The sequence below is a fragment of the Rhamphochromis sp. 'chilingali' genome (genome assembly GCF_963969265.1).
Source record: "Rhamphochromis sp. 'chilingali' genome assembly, chromosome: 4".
In the NCBI taxonomy this organism is placed as follows: Eukaryota; Metazoa; Chordata; class Actinopteri; order Cichliformes; family Cichlidae; genus Rhamphochromis; species Rhamphochromis sp. 'chilingali'.
In genome coordinates, this window is record NC_137948.1 from 19,143,771 (window position 1) to 19,163,664 (window position 19,894).

A 19,894-nucleotide genomic window follows, 5' to 3' on the forward strand; every position below is an offset into this window, starting at 1 on the left:
TTAGCTTAACATAAGACTCGAATAGGGTTGAAACACTAAGCCTGGCGCTGCCCAATGGTAACAAAAGCTACAAGTTGATACCTTTAGTTCAGTTAAAGCCTTTATGTTTTGTTGTTTGTATCATTTATATATAAGTGGAAGCATAAACACAAATTATGGAGGTAAGGTACAATACTATTTCTCAGGCAAGAGAGACACAATCTCTGAATTTATCGCATTGTTGGTTTCAGTTTGTTTTGTTTATGGAGTCAGCGAAAGGCTATAACATGCTAATTAGTGAGCATTAGAATGTTACCTTTGGACAGAACCAGGAGTATTGTTTTTACACTAAGCTCATTAGCTGCTGGCTCCGACTTCATCATGGCTGCACAAACACAAGAGTGGCATCAATCTTCACATTCATCTCTGCAAGAAAGTGAGCACATTTCCCAAAAAGTCAAACTATTCAATTAATTCTACATTTTTATGCTACCCTGTCGCATGGAGCGCCTTTCACCTTTATCTTACATAATTTTGAGATGCTACCCTCTAAATTCTTCAAATCATTATTCTCAGGCATGTCCCTACTATTCAAGAGACCCTTAGAGGGTGCCACTGAAATATGACTTCACTTCCATTAAATACTGAAACTCTTTCTACCAAGCTAACTAATCGGGATTGTGTCATTTCTTGTTCGAGTCCAGCTCAAGACAAAAAAGGCTCAGTCTACTTCAAACAATATGCCTTGGCTCAGAGTTCAACGCGTATCCGAGCTCAGAATTTATAATGTAAATCCCAAAAATGACTCGGTTCTCATATGATTTAAATATTACTGCCAATGGAGGCAGTTTTTAAGTAGGACTTCAAGCAGGAAGTGTTTCAGAAGCAAAGGCGAAGCCAGCTGATCTTTGCTTTAGTGCAGTTCAGGAAAAAGTACTCTAATAAGAAAAAATCTGATGAAAGATGGAAATCAAAGAATCGTTTAAAACACGATGCTTTGGATCTTTCCCCCCTCTTCTTAATGACTTTCCTTAGTCTTTCTGAGAACACTGAAGGCTGTCTAGATTTTAATCTATTTCACTTCATTAGTCATGTCTTATTGTGGTTCATTTATTCGTTAATCACCATCATGCTCTTTTTGTCTTATTTTTTTCTTCCTTTTGTTTTCTTTGTCTCTCTAACTCCAAGCCATCATAAGTTATCTTTGTTGTGGATTGGCTCTGGTAAGGCCACTCTCCAATCAGTGTTGTCTTCCTAGAGACATTTTGTTTGGTTTGCTTGTTATTCATGTGTCTGTGGAGTCTTCCTGTAGTCTATGCACACACCTAAATTAACCGTGAACCTGTCTTGTAAAATGGATTTCTTGTTCGTGTGTGATTTGTGAGGTCCTGTGACCTATAGACCTAATGTGCTATTGAAATATTATAAAGGTGAGATGTGAATTCATGGAAACAGAGCTGAGAGAGAAACCATGACTCAAGGGAACGCTGGAGGAAGAGGTGAAATGGTGGGATGGAAAAGAGAGATGAGCATACCCTTTATTGAAGAGGGTCGTCAGACGAGCTTTATTGGAGGTTCTGTCTCGCCTGAATGGTGCCACAGAGGGAAACATCGAATCAATCACCTTAGTCTCACTCACTTACTCTCCTCCTCTGTCTGTCTTCCTTCCTCATGACTCTCCTAATATCTCTCCCGCTGCGTTTTTTCACTCTCTCTATCTCCATTCCTGCTCTCTCTTTCCTTGCCGGTTTTCTTTGTCTCTATCACTTGTGTTAGAGGTGATCACTGCCCAGTCAGCCAATCAAATTAACAGCTATCATCTCGGCTCTGGCAGACACAAATCTATGACCTTTAGTGGGAAATGTCATTTATAATGGCCGTAATGTCCCTCTGCTTACTGCCCGATGAAGACACTCACGTGGACACGCGCGCACACACACACACACGCACGCACACGCATGCACACACACGTGCGCGCACACACACATTCTCAGACAAGGACTTACGATGCATACACATGCCTCCGCATGACCAAGTTTCTCTGACATTTGGCCTTTATGACTCACTTCTTCATAGCCTTTATTTGAAATGAAGGTTTGCAGCCTTAAAAACTTTTATCAAATCTACTCCCATTAAACTGTTATAGTCACAAGTGCGCTAACAGACTTCAGGACCTACTTCTGCCTGAAAATGATTTTTTACCTCCTGTCATATACTTTGACTGAGAAAGTTTGGCTGCAGCTTGGGAAAAGTGTGCTCGGTGAAGAATGCTTTTCTTTGTGATACCCGTGGCTGACGTCAGCTCGCTTATAACCTCTCCTCGCTCTCTGGAGATTGGATCTAAATGAAAAGATCCACTCGCACTGCCTCCTCTAAACCCTTTTATAAGGCTTTAATTCTTTTAAGCAAAACTCCCGCTGTTTCCTCCAGTCTACTCCTACAGTGTTGGGGCTCATAATGAACCCTTTCTAACCCCTCTATCGTCTCATGGTCCCTCATGCGTCAGCCTTGACTGATTAGTTTTTTCACCACGGGGGGAAAAGACAAACTTCTCATGTTTGAATTTCATTTGATAATGACACACAGTAACAGGACGAGCATCTCTCATTTTTCACTGTTTGTCTTCTCCTGTAGGTCCTGGGTGATCGGGGCCATAGCTCTGCTGTGTCTGCTCGGTCTGACCTGGGCGTTCGGGCTAATGTACATCAACGAGAGCACCGTGATCATGGCCTACCTTTTCACCATCTTCAACTCTCTGCAGGGCATGTTCATCTTCATCTTCCACTGCATACTGCAGAAAAAGGTGAGGCACAAAGCTAGACAGAAGCTGCCAGTGTGACAGACACATACAAACACACACAGAGGCACACATGCGAGCCAGAAACGATCAACAGGGACACCAAAAATATCTGCAGAGCTGTCACAGAGGTTTGATTGGTCATTCAGTATCCCTACTGCTCAATTCTCTCACCTTTTCATTCTTGCTACCTAACACTCTCTTTCGCTGTCACTGTCTGTCTTGCCTTGAGGCAGCAGGTAACAAACTGAGTTGCTTGTCTTACTTCTTCTAGCAGCAGCCAAGAAAGTTTTCCATCATCAGGCAGGGTCATCGCACCTGAAATAGCATATTATACACTTTGATAATATTCAGCTCTAATTGTTTTAAATATTGGACCCAGGAAGAGGACATGCATGAGTGTTTTGAAGTCTAATTTCCTGAAACTTGAAGTAATTTCCTCAAGTGAGTTTTATGATTTTATGACTCACATTAACCCACGGTTCGCCTTTCAAGTCCTCTATAATTTAAAAAAACCCCAAAACAAACTCTTCAGTATATTTTTTTGGGTTTCCTTGGCCTAAAGGATTACTGGCATTTGTGAGCACATGTGTGTACTTTTTTTATACTTGAGTTATGTGTGGCTTCCAGGAAGAGCCTACACACACCGGAATACTTTTACAGTCTCCCACACACTGTCAGTGCCTGGGACTCCAGAAGAGGAGTAGGATATGGAAAGAAGATTCATCAAATGCTTAATACTCTCATCTGGCTGCCATCCCACAGACAATTTTTAGTTTCAAGTGCATGACCAGTAAACAAGTGTGGTGTGTGTGCACAGTATACTTAGGTATGTGCTAGGTCACGGGATCAGGTATCCAGAGAGATGTCCTCAGAACAATGATGAGGTTTTCTTTGGCTGCGACCCAACTTGGTTTCTCCCAAGATGCATGGAGCAACTCACCACACAGCTGTTCAAACAGAGCATGTGGCAATATATGCCTGCCAGTCCGACGAGCTTGTTAAAAAGCAATTACAGTCGTATTTGTTCTAACTTGATTGGGATCTAAATGCAGATGTTCTGTGTGTACAAGTGCATCACATCTCCCCCTAAGGAATATGTCCATTTTAATTGAATATGTGGCAGCTTGGGGAGGATGTTGATGGGGGAAAGTTTATGGAGCTAATCTTCTAATGTCTAAATTTATGGGTTTAGTGTTTGCACAAGGAAGAAGAGTTTGTCTTTTCTTTCTCGGCCTGTCATCTTGAAAATATGCATCATTATGTGCAACGTCAAAGCAAAAACATCAATCAATTCCCCCTCTTTTGTACGCGCTGGCTGAGAGTGCATTTACAGTTTCTGACGCTTTTTTCCTCCTCCCACCATCTGGGGCCCAGGTGCGTAAAGAGTACGGCAAATGTCTGCGCACCCACTGCTGCAGCGGCAAGAGCGTGGAGACTTCTATATCCTCCTCCAGTAAAACCACCACCTCGCGGACCCCGGGCCGCTACTCCACAGGCTCACAGGTGAGCTTACCTGCCTGCACACCTGGACGCTACAGCACAGCAGATTCTCAGGTGAGGCCAGATAACGCCATGAGGGTTTTGGATCATCGCTGTTCACTTTCAACTCGTCTCATATTTTAGGCAAACACATTAAATGCGACTTTAAGTTGGAATGCCATTCGGTTTATTTTGGGGCTTTAAATTAGAGCTGCACCGATCAGTCGGCTAATATATCCGATCAAGGGTATAGCCGATAGTGCACCTTAGACAACAAAAACAACTTTAATTGCTGTGCAGATATATTACTTCTGTGAAGCAAAATGTAATATCTTATAAGCTGTAAATGTATCTGGCTTCCTCATACTGCTAACTCAGTTGCCAGTAATCTACCAGTGTAGCCATCTGCCATGTACTCTTTTTCATAGTTCTGCCAATCCATTAGTAATTTCAGAACTCTCTTTTCTGCAATAAGAGCAAAGTCAGAGTAACTTTTGTTTAGCATTTATTAGCTCCAACTCTGACACGATCTGCCCAGCTCAGTTGGCATCATATACTGTTGTTGGCACTGTTTGCCAGTAAATGAAGAAGCTCAATATTGTGTCCAGTAACCTGGAGCACTCGATTATGGGTTTGTTGGAGTGGGAGTGATAGTAGGTTCAGTAACCTGATGTCGTATTGGAAAACATTGACTGTTTCAAAAACTTTTCTATGTTTTATTATGAGCAAAAATGGAAATTCTCCACGAAAGAAAGGTTAGAAAACATAGCATAGTAAAGAAAAATGCAATAGTCCAGTAAAATTACATTCAGTGCATCTCTACTTAAAATATGGATGTTTTGTTGAAAGTGTGAGATCCAAAACCCTGACTGTGACAGACAATGTTGCTTAAAAAATGTATATGGAGTACAAAAAACACTGATGTATGATTATTTTTCCCTACCTGTTTCTCTTTTGTCGGATGTTGCTTTGGGTTTTTTTCCCCATTTACTGCCTCTCCTGCACTAATTTGATCCTTTTTTTTTTTGCCAATCGCCTCCCATATATTATAACTTTCTCACTATATTTCTCTCCCTTCTTTGTTGTCGTGTCCTTTCTCCCTTGATCTGTTGCTGGCTCTTCCTTTGATTTCTTTTCCCTTGCATTTTATTGTTTCCCCTCTACAAATTTTCTTTTCTCATGCGTATAGAGTCGTATCAGGCGGATGTGGAATGACACTGTGAGGAAACAGGAGTCCTCCTTCATCACTGGAGACATCAACAGCTCTGCTACGCTCAACAGAGGTAACCACGGGATACCTACAATTTGCATCCTCATCACTGTCACCCTATCTGCTTTATTAATAGCGGGAGGCACAGGCAGCATACGCTGTCATTTAGCAAAGTAGCTGCGGTCCAGACTACCGATAATGGTATTTTGTTCTTGAAGATCGGAAGATTAGCAGGATAGTGTAAATATCGCTTACTTATTTTTGCTGCTTCAAAAGCTGCTTTTTCGCAGGAAGGAGAGGTCTGGGCAGGCTCCCGTCAAAACTGAAACTACTTTATTGTCACAATATTAAATCTACAGAGTGAAGCGCTAACTGTGCTGTAGCACCAATCTTCTTTTTGCAAGGACAGATGTTTCTTTAACTGCTGTAGGTTTGAATCCTTTAAGTTAGTATGTGTTAAGGACTTAAACTAAACACCATAACACCTTTGTTATAATACAGTGTGCTATGCAAATTAATGTTATATTTTTAGATGAATTCACAGCATTACTCATCACATAGCATCCCGTTTCATTTTAAGTAGAGCGAAACTTTGCAGGATTTGCACCTGAGAATTTGTATGCTATTGTAGTCTCAAACCTTTTAAATGAATAAGCCCAGTTCAGTGTATCCCTACTTTATTTAGAGCTGTGTATTGCAGTCCCTTCAGAGTAGGACAGTGTAATGGACTGTAGGAATGAACTCAATGGGTATGGCTATCCGAGGGCTAGGGTAATGAGGGCATAGATACCCAAATGGCCACACAGTTTGAAATACGTGCACACACACACACACACACACACACACACACACACACACACACACACACACACACACACACACACACACACACACACACACACACAAGAGAACACATGCTGCCATTTGTTAGACTCTAAGCTGAGGTGTGGCCCTCACTTTCTTCAGGCCACTAATAAGCTGTTAGCATGACAGATTGATACTAAAGCAGACATGGTGCGTGTCAGCGCTTGAATTATCACACACTTAGTGAGGCAGGGCTTAAGACTCCCACACCTCCTCCTTCCCTCACACTTTAAAGAATGCCACACGGAGCTACTTAGCCAGTAGATGTTGAAATAACTACATACTTTGACTTATTGGATAACGGTGGAATGGAATAAATTGGATTGTCAGATAAGAGACCGACTTCTTGTTATGCCCAGGTCATTTAAGTTATAATGAAGAAGAGAGACCTACACAGCAATGACCAAAAAAAAAAGGTTCTGTGGTATGCTCAGGAATAGAGGAGTCAGTTGTTAGTATGTGGCTGTTTTTCATTTTAGTGAAACTCAAACACTCTATGATATTCTCAATTAATTCAAAATGTAGCTGTTACTTAATGTAAAAAAAGATTTAAAAAAGGGGGGTGTGGGTTGCAAATCAAAGGTATGCACTTCATCTGGAACCCTAGCAGTAAAAGATAATTGTCTATCAGCTAATACTGTTTTCACATGTGTATTTAATAAACTCTGACAGTACCAGCTTACAATAACAGAGTCAGACTAAAGAAGCTGTACACTGAAAAAAATTGATTGGCCATCTCTTGGATTTATGTAAGCATCTTGTGTGTATTTAACACAATTGCCTTATGCTTTAAAGTTAAGTGTAACTATATAGTGTAGAAACTACATTATATGCAGAGAGGCTAGATTAAATTCTTCATATCATGTTCGAGTGAAGTAAGTCAATAATATAGCAATGTTAAATCTTGCGACACTGCACAGGATTTCATGCCCCAGCCCCCCTGCAACCAGGATAAAGATAGGAGGATGGTAGTTGTTGTAGATCCATTCAATTTTTATGGTAACCAGACTCTAGACTTTGTTGAACATTATGTAATATGAAGACAACATGTAGTATTTAAGTGACCGAGTAGTACTGGGGTAAAAGTTATTGAATAGTGTTAAAATAAAATGACAAAATTGTGAAGGATTAAAATATTCCAAGAGCTTTAACTTACTTCATCTAAACATGTTTCAATCGTGTTGTATCAACACAAAATGCACAGGGTTATTGAATATGAATAAGTTGTGTTGATTTAACTCAGTTGTTTAAGTTTCTGCCAAAGCAAAACATTTGTGTGCAACCAGTGTCCACTATTGAATTAAGTAAATCCAACAAGGCCTTTTTTCAGTGTAGTTATATTACTTAGTGTATGTGGCAACACTTTCACAGTCTGTTGTAAAACAGGCGCATCACTGAGCTACATGCCACACTGATTGTTTGGAGGCTTGACCAGAAGGAGAAAAAAAAGGGAATCATTTTCTCTTTGGTTCATTTGTGCAGTAACAACATTAGGAGATGCTACAGTGGGGCAAAAAAGTATTTAGTCAGCCACCGATTGTGCAAGTTCCCCCACCTAAAATGATGACAGAGGTCAGTAATTTGCACCAGAGGTACACTTCAACTGTGAGAGACAGAATGTGAAGAAAAAATCCATGAATCCACATGGTAGGATTTGTAAAGAATTTATTTGTAAATCAGGGTGGAAAATAAGTATTTGGTCAATGACAAAAATACAACTCAATACTTTGTAACATAACCTTTGTTGGCAATAACAGAGGTCAAACGTTTACTATAGGTCTTTACCAGGTTTGCACACACAGTAGCTGGTATTTTGGCCCATTCCTCCATGCAGATCTTCTCGAGAGCAGTGATGTTTTGGGGCTGTCGCCGAGCAACACGGACTTTCAACTCCCGCCACAGATTTTCTATGGGGTTGAGGTCTGGAGACTGGCTAGGCCACTCCAGGACTTTCAAATGCTTCTTACGGAGCCACTCCTTTGTTGCCCGGGCGGTGTGTTTTGGATCATTGTCATGTTGGAAGACCCAGCCTCGTTTCATCTTCAAAGTTCTCACTGATGGAAGGAGGTTTTGGCTCAAAATCTCACGATGCATGGCCCCATTCATTCTGTCCTTAACACGGATCAGTCGTCCTGTCCCCTTGGCAGAAAAACAGCCCCATAGCATGATGTTTCCACCCCCATGCTTCACAGTAGGTATGGTGTTCTTGGGATGCAACTCAGTATTCTTCGTCCTCCAAACACGACGAGTTGAGTTTATACCAAAAAGTTCTACTTTGGTTTCATCTGACCACATGACATTCTCCCAGTCCTCTGCTGTATCATCCATGTGCTCTCTGGCAAACTTCAGACGGGCCTGGACATGCACTGGCTTCAGCAGCGGAACACGTCTGGCACTGCGGGATTTGATTCCCTGCCGTTGTAGTGTGTTACTGATGGTGACCTTTGTTACTTTGGTCCCAGCTCTCTGCAGGTCATTCACCAGGTCCCCCCGTGTGGTTCTGGGATCTTTGCTCACCGTTCTCATGATCATTTTGACCCCACGGGATGAGATCTTGCGTGGAGCCCCAGATCGAGGGAGATTATCAGTGGTCTTGTATGTCTTCCATTTTCTGATGATTGCTCCCACAGTTGATTTTTTCACACCCAGCTGCTTGCCTATTGTAGATTCACTCTTCCCAGTCTGGTGCAGGTCTACAATACTTTTCCTGGTGTCCTTCGAAAGCTCTTTGGTCTTGGCCATGGCGGAGTTTGGAGTCTGACTGTTTGAGGCTGTGGACAGGTGTCTTTTATACAGATGATGAGTTCAAACAGGTGCCATTCATACAGGTAATGAGTGGGGGACAGAAAAGCTTCTTACAGAAGACGTTACAGGTCTGTGAGAGCCAGAGATTTTCCATGTTTGAGGTGACCAAATACTTATTTTCCACCCTAATTTACGAATAAATTCTTTACAAATCCTACCATGTGAATTCATGGATTTTTTTTTCACATTCTGTCTCTCACAGTTGAAGTGTACCTCTGGTGCAAATTACTGACCTCTGTCATCATTTTAAGTGGGGGAACTTGCACAATCGGTGGCTGACTAAATACTTTTTTGCCCCACTGTATACACACATTTTCAAGCAACCTAAATTTTTTGTCATGGCCAACTAAACACCTTACGTAAGCCAGAAACTAGGAAGGTTAAAGTATATATATATATATATATATATATATATATATATATATATATATATATATATATATATATATATCTCTAGCTGCTCTCACAGCTAGAGATTGACGAGGTACAACACAAATGCTACGGCAAGGAGGAGTCAGGACGCCAGGTCAGGGGGGAGATATCATCACCCCCACCCGAGATTGGGTACATAGCCCCAAGTGCGATAGGAGATGACCTGAAAAATAGGATCATGGCCAAGCTTGAAACCTGGATCCCCCGTAGCCGGTTACCAAGATTACGTGAAGTACCCTCAGAAGGTCTGCTAGATGATGTTAATGCAGCACTACGGGCAATACCTACAACCACGATTACCGACACTAACAAGCTGATCTACAATACGGCAGCAGTGATCAGTGAGATGCTTGGCTACAAGTTGAACAGCCACAAGGGGCAGTACCCTCCATGGAGAAGGAGGCTAGAGGGCAAGATCAAAGTAGCACGGAGGGAGGTTAGCCAACTAACAGAGTTGCAGAAAGGTGCGACAAATAAGGTGCCTAAGAAATACAGCAAGCTGTCCATACCTGAGGCCTTGGAAACTGCCAAGCAAAGACTCACAGCCTTGGCCAGCCGCTTGAGGAGGTACACCAGAGAGATAGAAGGCAGGAGAATAAACCAGCTGTTCTCCACAGAACCAGCAAAGGTGTACTCTCAGTGGCAAGGGAACAATAAGAGAACAGCACCACCAAGGCTGGAGACGGAGCAATACTGGAAGAGCATATGGGAGAAGGATGCAACCCATAACGGCAATGCTCAGTGGCTAGTGGATCTGAGGGCAGACCACAGCGACCTCCCTGAACAGGGTCCAGTAACCATCACAGTGGCAGATATCCAAGAAAGGGTCTCCAGTATGAAGAGTTGGACAGCACCAGGGCCCGACATGGTTCACGCCTACTGGCTGAAGAAGCTGACTGCACTCCACGAGCGTCTGGCAGCACAAATGAACCAGCTGCTAGTTAACGAGAGACACCCGGAATGGCTAACTGAAGGCCGGACGGTCCTGATCCCCAAGGACCCCAAGAAGGGACCGGTCCCCTCCAACTACCGACCAATAACCTGCCTCAGTACTACATGGAAGCTCCTGTCAGGCATCATATCGGCTAAGATGAACAGGCACATGGGTCAATACATGAGCGGGACACAGAAAGGAATTGGCAAGAATACCAGAGGCGCAAAACACCAGCTACTGGTAGACAGAACAATCAGCCGAGACTGCAAGACCAGACTGACCAACCTGTGCACTGCCTGGATTGATTACAAGAAGGCCTATGACTCAATGCCCCACAGCTGGATACTGGAATGCCTAGAATTGTACAAGATCAATGGGACCCTAAGAGCCTTCATCAGGAACTCAATGGGGATGTGGCGTACAACACTAGAGGCCAACTCCAAGCCCATAGCACAAGTTACCATCAAGTGCGGGATCTACCAAGGAGATGCTCTGTCCCCACTGCTGTTCTGCATAGGCCTGAACCCCCTCAGTGAGATCATTAACAAGACTGGCTACGGATACCGACTACGGAACGGAGCAGTTGTCAGCCACCTCCTGTACATGGATGACATCAAGCTGTATGCCAAGAGTGAACGAGACATCGATTCACTGATCCACACTACCAGGCTATACAGCAATGACATTGGAATGTCGTTCGGACTGGAGAAGTGTAGTCGGATGGTAACAAAGAGAGGGAAGGTAGTCAGAACTGAGGGGATTGAACTACCAGAAGGCAACATTGCAGACATAGAGGACAGTTACAAGTACCTGGGGATCCCGCAGGCAAATGGGAACCATGAAGAGGCCGCTAGAAAGGCTGCAACCACCAAGTACCTGCAGAGGGTCAGGCAAGTCCTGAGGAGTCAGCTGAATGGTAAGAACAAGATCCGGGCCATCAACACATACGCCCTGCCCGTGATCAGGTACCCTGCTGGGGTAATAGGCTGGCCAAAGGAGGAGATAGAAGCCACTGACATAAAGACAAGAAAGCTCCTGACCATGCATGGAGGGTTTCACCCCAAGTCCAGCACCCTGAGGCTGTACGCTAAGCGGAAGGAAGGGGGCCGGGGACTGGTGAGTGTCAGCACCACAGTCCAGGATGAGACAAGGAACATCCAAGAATACATTGGGAAGATGGCCCCAACTGACCGAGTGCTCAGTGAATACCTCAGGCAGCAGAAACCCAAGAAAGAGGAGGGAGACGAGGAACCATCATGGAAGGACAGGCCCCTGCACGGTATGTACCACCGGCAGATAGAGGAGGTGGCTGATATCCAGAAATCCTACCAGTGGCTGGACAAAGCTGGACTGAAAGACAGCACAGAGGCACTAATCATGGCAGCACAAGAACAAGCTCTGAGTACAAGATCCATAGAGGCTGGGGTCTATCACACCAGGCAAGACCCCAGGTGCAGGCTGTGTAAAGATGCCCCAGAGACAATCCAGCACATAACAGCAGGGTGCAAGATGCTAGCAGGCAAGGCATACATGGAACGCCATAACCAAGTGGCCGGCATAGTGTACAGGAACATCTGTGCCGAGTATAACCTAGAAGTCCCGAGGTCAAAATGGGAGATGCCCCCAAGGGTGGTGGAGAATGACCGAGCTAAGATCCTGTGGGACTTCCAGATACAGACGGACAAAATGGTGGTGGCTAACCAACCGGACATAGTGGTGGTAGACAAACAGAAGAAGACGGCCGTAGTGATCGATGTAGCGGTTCCGAATGACAGCAATATCAGGAAGAAGGAACACGAGAAGCTGGAGAAATACCAAGGGCTCAGAGAAGAGCTCGAGAGGATGTGGAGGGTGAAGGTAACGGTGGTCCCCGTGGTAATCGGAGCACTAGGTGCGGTGACTCCCAAGCTAGGCGAGTGGCTCCAGCAGATCCCGGGAATAACATCGGAGATCTCTGTCCAGAAGAGCGCAGTCCTGGGAACAGCTAAGATACTGCGCAGGACCCTCAAGCTCCCAGGCCTCTGGTAGAGGACCCGAGCTTGAAGGATAAACCGCCCGCAGGGGCGTGCTGGGTGTTATATATATATATATATATATATATATATATATATATATATATATATATATATATATATACACATACACACACATGTACATGTGTATATATATATATACACACATGTACATGTGTATATATATATATACACACACACACGTTCTGGAAATCTACAGATGACATCCGCAAAACTAAGATCAACAATAGTTCCAGTAGCTTGAGACTAATGACGTCACGTCACATAATCAACCAGTAAATAACTCATGCATTCACGTAGCGGTGGCTGACTTTTGGCAGCACCGAGAAAAGGAGGGATCAGTTCAAGTAATTAAAGATAACAGATCCTTAACGTGATTTTCATTTCAGTGTGTCCAGCTATGACAAATTTCCCTCCACCTTTACCATTTTGCAGCAGATTGATGTGTCAGAGCTTACAATTTCTTACGCCGCCGTAATTTGTAGTTTTGATGAATAATTTGTGTAGTCATACATTTGAAAGGATCTAGAATGCATATATTCCCCTTTTTTGAATATTATGACAATATATGACTTATGTAGTTCTTAAATGCTGGGTTATAATGGCATAGGAATCATAAGTTTATAGTTTACATTGTGTAGAAATGAGAAAAAAATGCCTTAGGGAAGTAAAAAATTGCTGTGCCCCTATATTTTTCATAGATTTACTAGCCTTTAGACATGATTTTACTGGGTACGGGATGCATCCGTAGATGTAGCTAGTTTACATAACCATAAGTTCAGATCCCACACAGTCAGTGACAACTGTATAATATTAGCAAGATTGCATTTGAAGCCGCTAGAAAGAGCAGAAAAGAAAAGCAAAAAGAAAAACTGCATGATGCAGACTCTCCACTAGGTCGTCACATACACAGTGGTTGGTCATGTATAATGCCATCTCTGCACCTCATTAGTGGTCCTGCTAAGGTACTAAAAGGAAAAGAAAACTGATAAAGATAATTATTTCTTATCATGTTTTGCTTTGAGTTTATGCTGAAACCACAGAGATATTTGAACCTGTTTTTCCCCTCTCTGTTTTAAAGCTATATGACATGCACAGACAGCAGTAGCACAGCCTGCTTCATACAGTGTCGATAGCATCATGAGGATGAATGCATAAGAGCTGTTGTGCCCATTTGTTGCCTGTATTTTTTGCATTGTCTTAATGTGTATATGAGCAGTCTCTCAGAAAATGCACTGAAAACACTTTCTGTGGCCCCTTTGTCCATTAACTGTCCTGTAGTCATGCTTCTCTGCTCAAGCATATTGAACTGCAGCACAGTCTGCTCCAAGCTATGGCACTCTCTCTTTGTCTCTCTCTCTCTCTCTCTGTCTCCTTCTCCCTTTCCCTCCCTCAGCCTGTATGCAATGGCTGCAAGAATGACTTGTCAAGCTTTTTCTTGCCTTTCTCCCTGAACTGTTAGCCTGTTTGATTTACTTGTCCTCTTCTCTCCCTCTTTCTTCCACACACTCACTCTCCATCTCGCTCTCCCTTCTTCTTTTTTCCTTCTTGCTTACTTCCACTCTGCAATGGCTACATGTTCTCTCCTTTAACCTCTATCTCCACTCTGTTTTTTTTCTCCTGAGTGCTTCTCTCTTTTTCTCTCTTGACTTGGCTGTTGCTTTTCCTCTCTCCTCCTCTCTCGACTTGGCTATTGCTTTTCCTCTCTCTTTCTCTATCTGCCTGTACCAGGAGCCATGGCTAATCATCTTATAACTAATGCTCTCCTTCGTCCCCATGGTACTAACAATCCTTATAACACGCTCCTGGGGGACTCGGCAGTCTATAACAACCCAGCTGTGGGCATGTACAACACCCAAGGTGTGGCTGATGTTCCATTTATGAACAACATTTTTAAATGTAGCATAGAGTTGCTTTATTTTATCTATTTATTGATTTAGTTTGCATGGTTCTTTCAGTTTAAAAGGTGCTTTCTATTTTGATGCATGCATGTTATGGTTCCCAAGTGAGATGATCAATGACACTGAACTGTACATATATGCATACAACTCTATCTAAATTACTATTTGCAGATTTGCTATATCTTAAAAAAGCTACTTGTGAACCATGAAATATTTCTTATATATTACATTTTATATGAATGTTAGATTTACTTTTATTTTTATTTTTACATGCATGTGTCATTTTGGCCTTGTGTTGCTTGTGCAACAGCATGTGTCTGCATAAGCTTAATATCTACATTTATAGCATTTTAAATATGATTCTTATGCTGTTTCTTTCTCTGTCTTTATAACAAAGCACAGATATTTTGTTCTGTAATGATTATGTAAGATTTTTGTGTTTAAAATTTGTCAACTTGCCTTTAGTTGTTGAGCAATTGTTGATGTAACGGTGGCTGAAATGTGTTTCTGTCAATGTCTAAATTCACATCTGTGTTTCTCTTCTCTCTCTCTCTCCCTCATGCTGTCCATTAGCACCATACCGAGACACAAGTATGGACTACATTATTACTCAAACTACTTCAGCTACATAATTATTTTCTTGAATTTAAAGCAATTTAATGTTTTAAATCCAACCTATGCAAAACCTTTTTTCCCCAAAAAGTTTTCCAGTCGATATACAGTATCTATAGTATTAGTCGACCAGCAGGGAGATGAGATGTGATAATAACTCCTGTATAATTACTAGAAGTTCTACTTAAAACATTTTTCAGTGAAATTTTAACTTTTCTTTTTGTATTGTTGTAGTGCTAGCAGCAATTGAAAAAGAAGAGTACTTATGAAGATTCTCCTTAATGAATTATGGACGCTTGAAGCATTTTTCTTTCCAAGAAATTTATCATTGCTAATTTTTAATCCTCAATTCACAGCACCCACTACGATGTGAAACAATAATTAAAATCTTTCATTTGTAAAAAAAACCACTTGGGAGTTGTTTTTTTCTTACATCTTAATAATTAGCACTTTTTAAAATTGTTTCTCAGAGGGCATCCTGAACAACGCAAGAGACTCCAGTGTTATGGATACACTCCCTCTTAATGGTAACCATGCCAACAACTACAGCATGGCGAGCAGTGAGTACTTGAGCGACTGTGTCCAGATCCTCGACCGTAGCGCCGGCTACGGCACCCACGGCAACCACAAGGAGACAACTCTAGAGAAGAAGATCCTCAAGGAGCTGACGTCCAACTATATCCCATCTTACCTCAACAATCATGAGAGAGCAACCACGGAGCGCAATCACAACCTCATGAACAAACTGGTGAACAGCAGCATGGCCAATGGAGGTGAATGTGGTTTCATTTATATAATTGAAGGTTTTGATAAACAGATGTAAATATTTCAATTTATTAAGTGGCACTGCTTGTTAACTCACTACAACAAAAATAGTCTTAGAGTAATTATAAATGCGTGTAAACACTTTTTATTTGTTTCTGTGGGTGAATGAGTAGAATCTGGGTTTTTATCTGGTTACAATGATTTATGCAGACAGGTGATTATTAAACTGAATTAAGCAAAAGCCTGTCATTTATAATGATTTGCAGTAACCCTTCCTTCTGAGGGTTCAGGTGAACTCAACAAAACAGCACAATAGAAGTGGTGAGCAACATATTAAAATCTACAATAATTATTATTTCTAACCGTTCGCAGACAGCTTAAACAACTGCGACATATTATCACAGCTGATATGTCAATACCAAACTTTTACACTTTTGGCAGCTATTGTGAAGCGTAGATTTACCTGAAGTTGATCCTTTTTCCTTTTGCTTTGCCTGTGTGACATTTGGTAGTGGGCAGATCTAGCAGACAGTAGTTTTTTGGGGGGGGGGGGGGGGGGGGGGGGTTTTGGTTTTTTTTACTGGATAACAGACATATGATGCTGGCGAAAATTGCACTGTTGAAAGTGGTGAGCTCAAGTAAAACTGTAATTTCGAAAGCAAGACAACCTGGACAATGACATCAAATGAGCTGACATCCTTTAAATCGCTCTCTTTGGGTCCGGTGTCACATAGCAGGACTAATTTAATCTGTTGTTAATTTCTGAAAATTAGAGTGGGGACTTTAAACTTCACAGAGTGAATGGGTTAAATGCAGAGAGGAATTTCCCCACGGGGGTCAATAAAGTATACAATTTAAAAAATTTAATACTTGTTTTACTAGTAATGCTAAAGTTTCTGCCTTGGGTAGCAGTGGCAGTGCTTTTTGTTCAAAATGATTTAACGTCAGTGGGCTAACATGTTGAGATGTGTGGTGTAATATGATTCTTGCCTGGTTCTTCCAGGGAGCCTGGCAGGGGGCAGCAGCAGCAGCAGCAGCAGCGGAGTTGGTGGATGTGTGGGAGGCAGTAAAGAGGACAATGGCCCCATGGTACTAGACAACTCTGTAGCCTTCCCCCATGAGGAGAACCTGGGTTTGGAGATTATCAGAGAGGAGTCCAATGCACCTCTCCTGCCGCCACGGCCTCCTCCGCCAGACAGCCACCCCCCGCCGCCGCCGCCACCTCACAGTTTCTCCCGGCCACGGCGCATTCCTCAAGAGACCAGCGAGAGCTTTTTTCCCCTGCTGACAAACGAGCACACTGATGAGCACACGCACTCACCAAACCACAGAGACTCACTCTACACCAGCATGCCAGTGCTGACGGACCTCCCAGATGGGCAGATGAATGGTTTAACAGACGGAGAGGAAGACAGCTCCGGGGAGCTACAGCCCTGTAAGAGTGCTACTGCTCCTGAACTGGATGATGTCTATTATAAGAGCATGCCAAACTTGGGCTCCAGGAATCACCTTCACGAGCTGCAGAGCTACTACCACATGGGCCGTGGTGGCAGTGATGGATATATGGTCTCTGGGAGCAAGGATGAGTCCGATTCATCACCCGAGGAGCCGCCTGTAGACCCTTCTCACCTGGTTACCAGTCTATAGAGGCAGTCGAGACTTCTGTCCCTCCCCAGCCCACCTTTACACTTTCAACCTTTCAGTGAAAACATTCTGTGTTGTTGACTGACAGACTGAGCTGGCCCGACCCTGGATTGAGGTACTGTGTGTAACATTAACGGCGGCCCATGACAATATGATTGAGACATCACTGGCCAGTTAAAAGCAGGGATTGAATGTACTGTCATAAAAGGTGCAGACTGAGAGGGCAGCTCTAAAAGACTTTTTGTGAACATCAAGCCAGAATGGAATGTTTGAACTCAGAACAGAAAAGGAATGGGGAGGGATTCTGTAATTTTACCGTACCTGTTACTTTTATTTGGAATCTTCGGATTGACCGTAGCCCTACAAGTTTACCAATATGGACCTCTAGCAGATTATAGCATATAGTCTCCACTACCACCACAACAGGGCCCAGGCCCCCAGCCCTGGGTGAAAAGAGCTGCCTGTCTGTTTGTCTGTATGTCTGTCTGTCTGTCTAACTCTTAAAGACGCATATGTTGGATGACGTTTCCACGACAATAAAGGGTAGAGCAGGACGTCAGACTCTGGTGTTCACAGCATAAACTGGCCCCAAAGAAGCACCGCTACCTGCCAATCAAGTGAAGGATGTATGATATATGCCCTCACTAACAATCACCCAAAAAAAAGAAAAAAAAAAAAAAAGAAAAGAAAAGAAAAAGAACCACTGATATTATTTGGGCGGCTGAACTGTAACCATATCAAACTGATGTTCGAAGTTCTCTTCCTGTTCGTATCTGCTAAACTGGAGTTGTGTCTGGGCTGGTGTAACATTCCTGCAAGTCGTAGTGACAGCGGCTACTGTGTATTTCACTGAAAACAAAGAAGGAAGATCATATTACAACAGACTGAAGTGAAAAAAAAAGTTCTGTTTCTTCTCCTTTCTTCTGTAAAAGTTTTCCGTTATCAAAGGATTATGAAGAAATCACAAACTGTTTCTATGTATTGTACAGAATCCAGATACAGATACAAATGTTGCATATGACCAAGTCTTTTATTTTATAATCCTAAGTTGCAAACCTTTTGTGTGTGAAAACGTTCTGAAATGCAATGATATGTTCTGTTCACGAGAGGACTGCAGAACGAGCAAGAAACAATCTTTCATGTCACTCTCTCGTAATGCAGAGGCGGTCAAGCACCCCTTAATTAATACGCATATACCCTACGCACACTTCATCCTGGTCCTTTTTATAGCAACACCACTGTCACGTACATTTTGCAAATTAGTTGTTACTATATACTTTGCCACTTGTGTAGATTTAAACCAAGCAGGAAACTGAAGTAGTTAAGAGACGAAGGAAGCGATTACTATGGAAATGCTACATTTTAGACTTTTGATGGAAGAGGATCTCATCTCATTTTGTCCCTGCGCGAGGGGCCTCGGTGTGAAAAATTACAAAGACGCCAGATTTAAGACGTAGCACAAAAATAGTTTTTAAAAACATATCCTCTGCCAAATATTCTAGCAACTGATAATAACTTACAGTGCTGTTTGAGATCTTATTGTACAGAAAAATGCTCAGAGAATCTACTATTTTACAAAGGGGTCAGTCTTACCAATGAAATATCATGGCTACACCATATTTGTGTACTGAAAATGTGAAAAATCTGCACACAAGAGCACTGTCCAATGTGGAAAGCCAATGTTTACTTATTTAGCAGGAAAATGAATAAGTGTATGAAGTGTAGCTTGCACATGTATTCCACAAACCCCGCCATGTCCCCAAGAGAGAAATTATTTATTTATCAGTTTATTGGTTTAAATACAGCAAAACAAGCTCAGAGGAAAGAAAGCTGGCAGGAGTAAATAAAGTGGCACTGGGTTTGTTTTTTTTAATTTTTTTAATTTTTGGGGTTTTTCATTTCTTTTTTTAAATTATTATGATCTTGATTATTATTACAATATTACTGCTAATTATTTATTCTTTTTGTATGGGTTCCACGTTGAATGATCTCATAACTAATATTTGTTGTAACAGTGAAAGTTGTTTGCCAACAAATAAATTACTGACATAGCTTTGCGGGTTTCTGCCTCTTGAGTGTTTTCAGTGATTATGCTGAAATTAAACACAAACACAGAGTTAAACCCATCACTGTTTTCACTTCAGATGTGTGTTTCTGACCATTTGGTGAGACTGAGTATGCAAACATCTCGCTGCATGCATTTGGATCTGGTTCTCAGGTGAAATTCTGCTTTTTCGATCTGTCAGAACAGCTTCTGCCAGTTAAAGCTTTTGCGTGCCATAGCTGAGTGTGTGGGAAGTTTACAGAATCATATTAGGCAATTTATTTTTGAAGACTTCTTTCTGTCAGTGAATACATTAGTTCTCCATTGTTTGGAGATTAACATATATTTACATATTCTATACATATAAAGGACTGAACCTCAAGGGTAATGTG

At 42.3% G+C, this 19,894-nt stretch overlaps 1 protein-coding gene across 1 annotated transcript in view; it reads left to right on the plus strand.

The window, feature by feature from the left end:
* adgrl3.1 (adhesion G protein-coupled receptor L3.1) overlaps window positions 1–19,503 on the plus strand; it is a 125,230-nt gene extending 105,727 nt beyond the window's left edge. The window contains exons 20-26 of the mRNA XM_080879702.1: window positions 2,614–2,782; window positions 4,154–4,333; window positions 5,448–5,541; window positions 14,268–14,396; window positions 15,011–15,028; window positions 15,520–15,822; window positions 16,818–19,503. Of these exons, the coding sequence (XP_080735828.1) occupies window positions 2,614–2,782; window positions 4,154–4,333; window positions 5,448–5,541; window positions 14,268–14,396; window positions 15,011–15,028; window positions 15,520–15,822; window positions 16,818–17,461 (1,537 nt within the window). The 3' untranslated portion in view covers window positions 17,462–19,503. The remainder of the gene's footprint in view (window positions 1–2,613; window positions 2,783–4,153; window positions 4,334–5,447; window positions 5,542–14,267; window positions 14,397–15,010; window positions 15,029–15,519; window positions 15,823–16,817) is intronic.
* The last annotated feature ends 391 nt before the right edge of the window (window positions 19,504–19,894 follow it).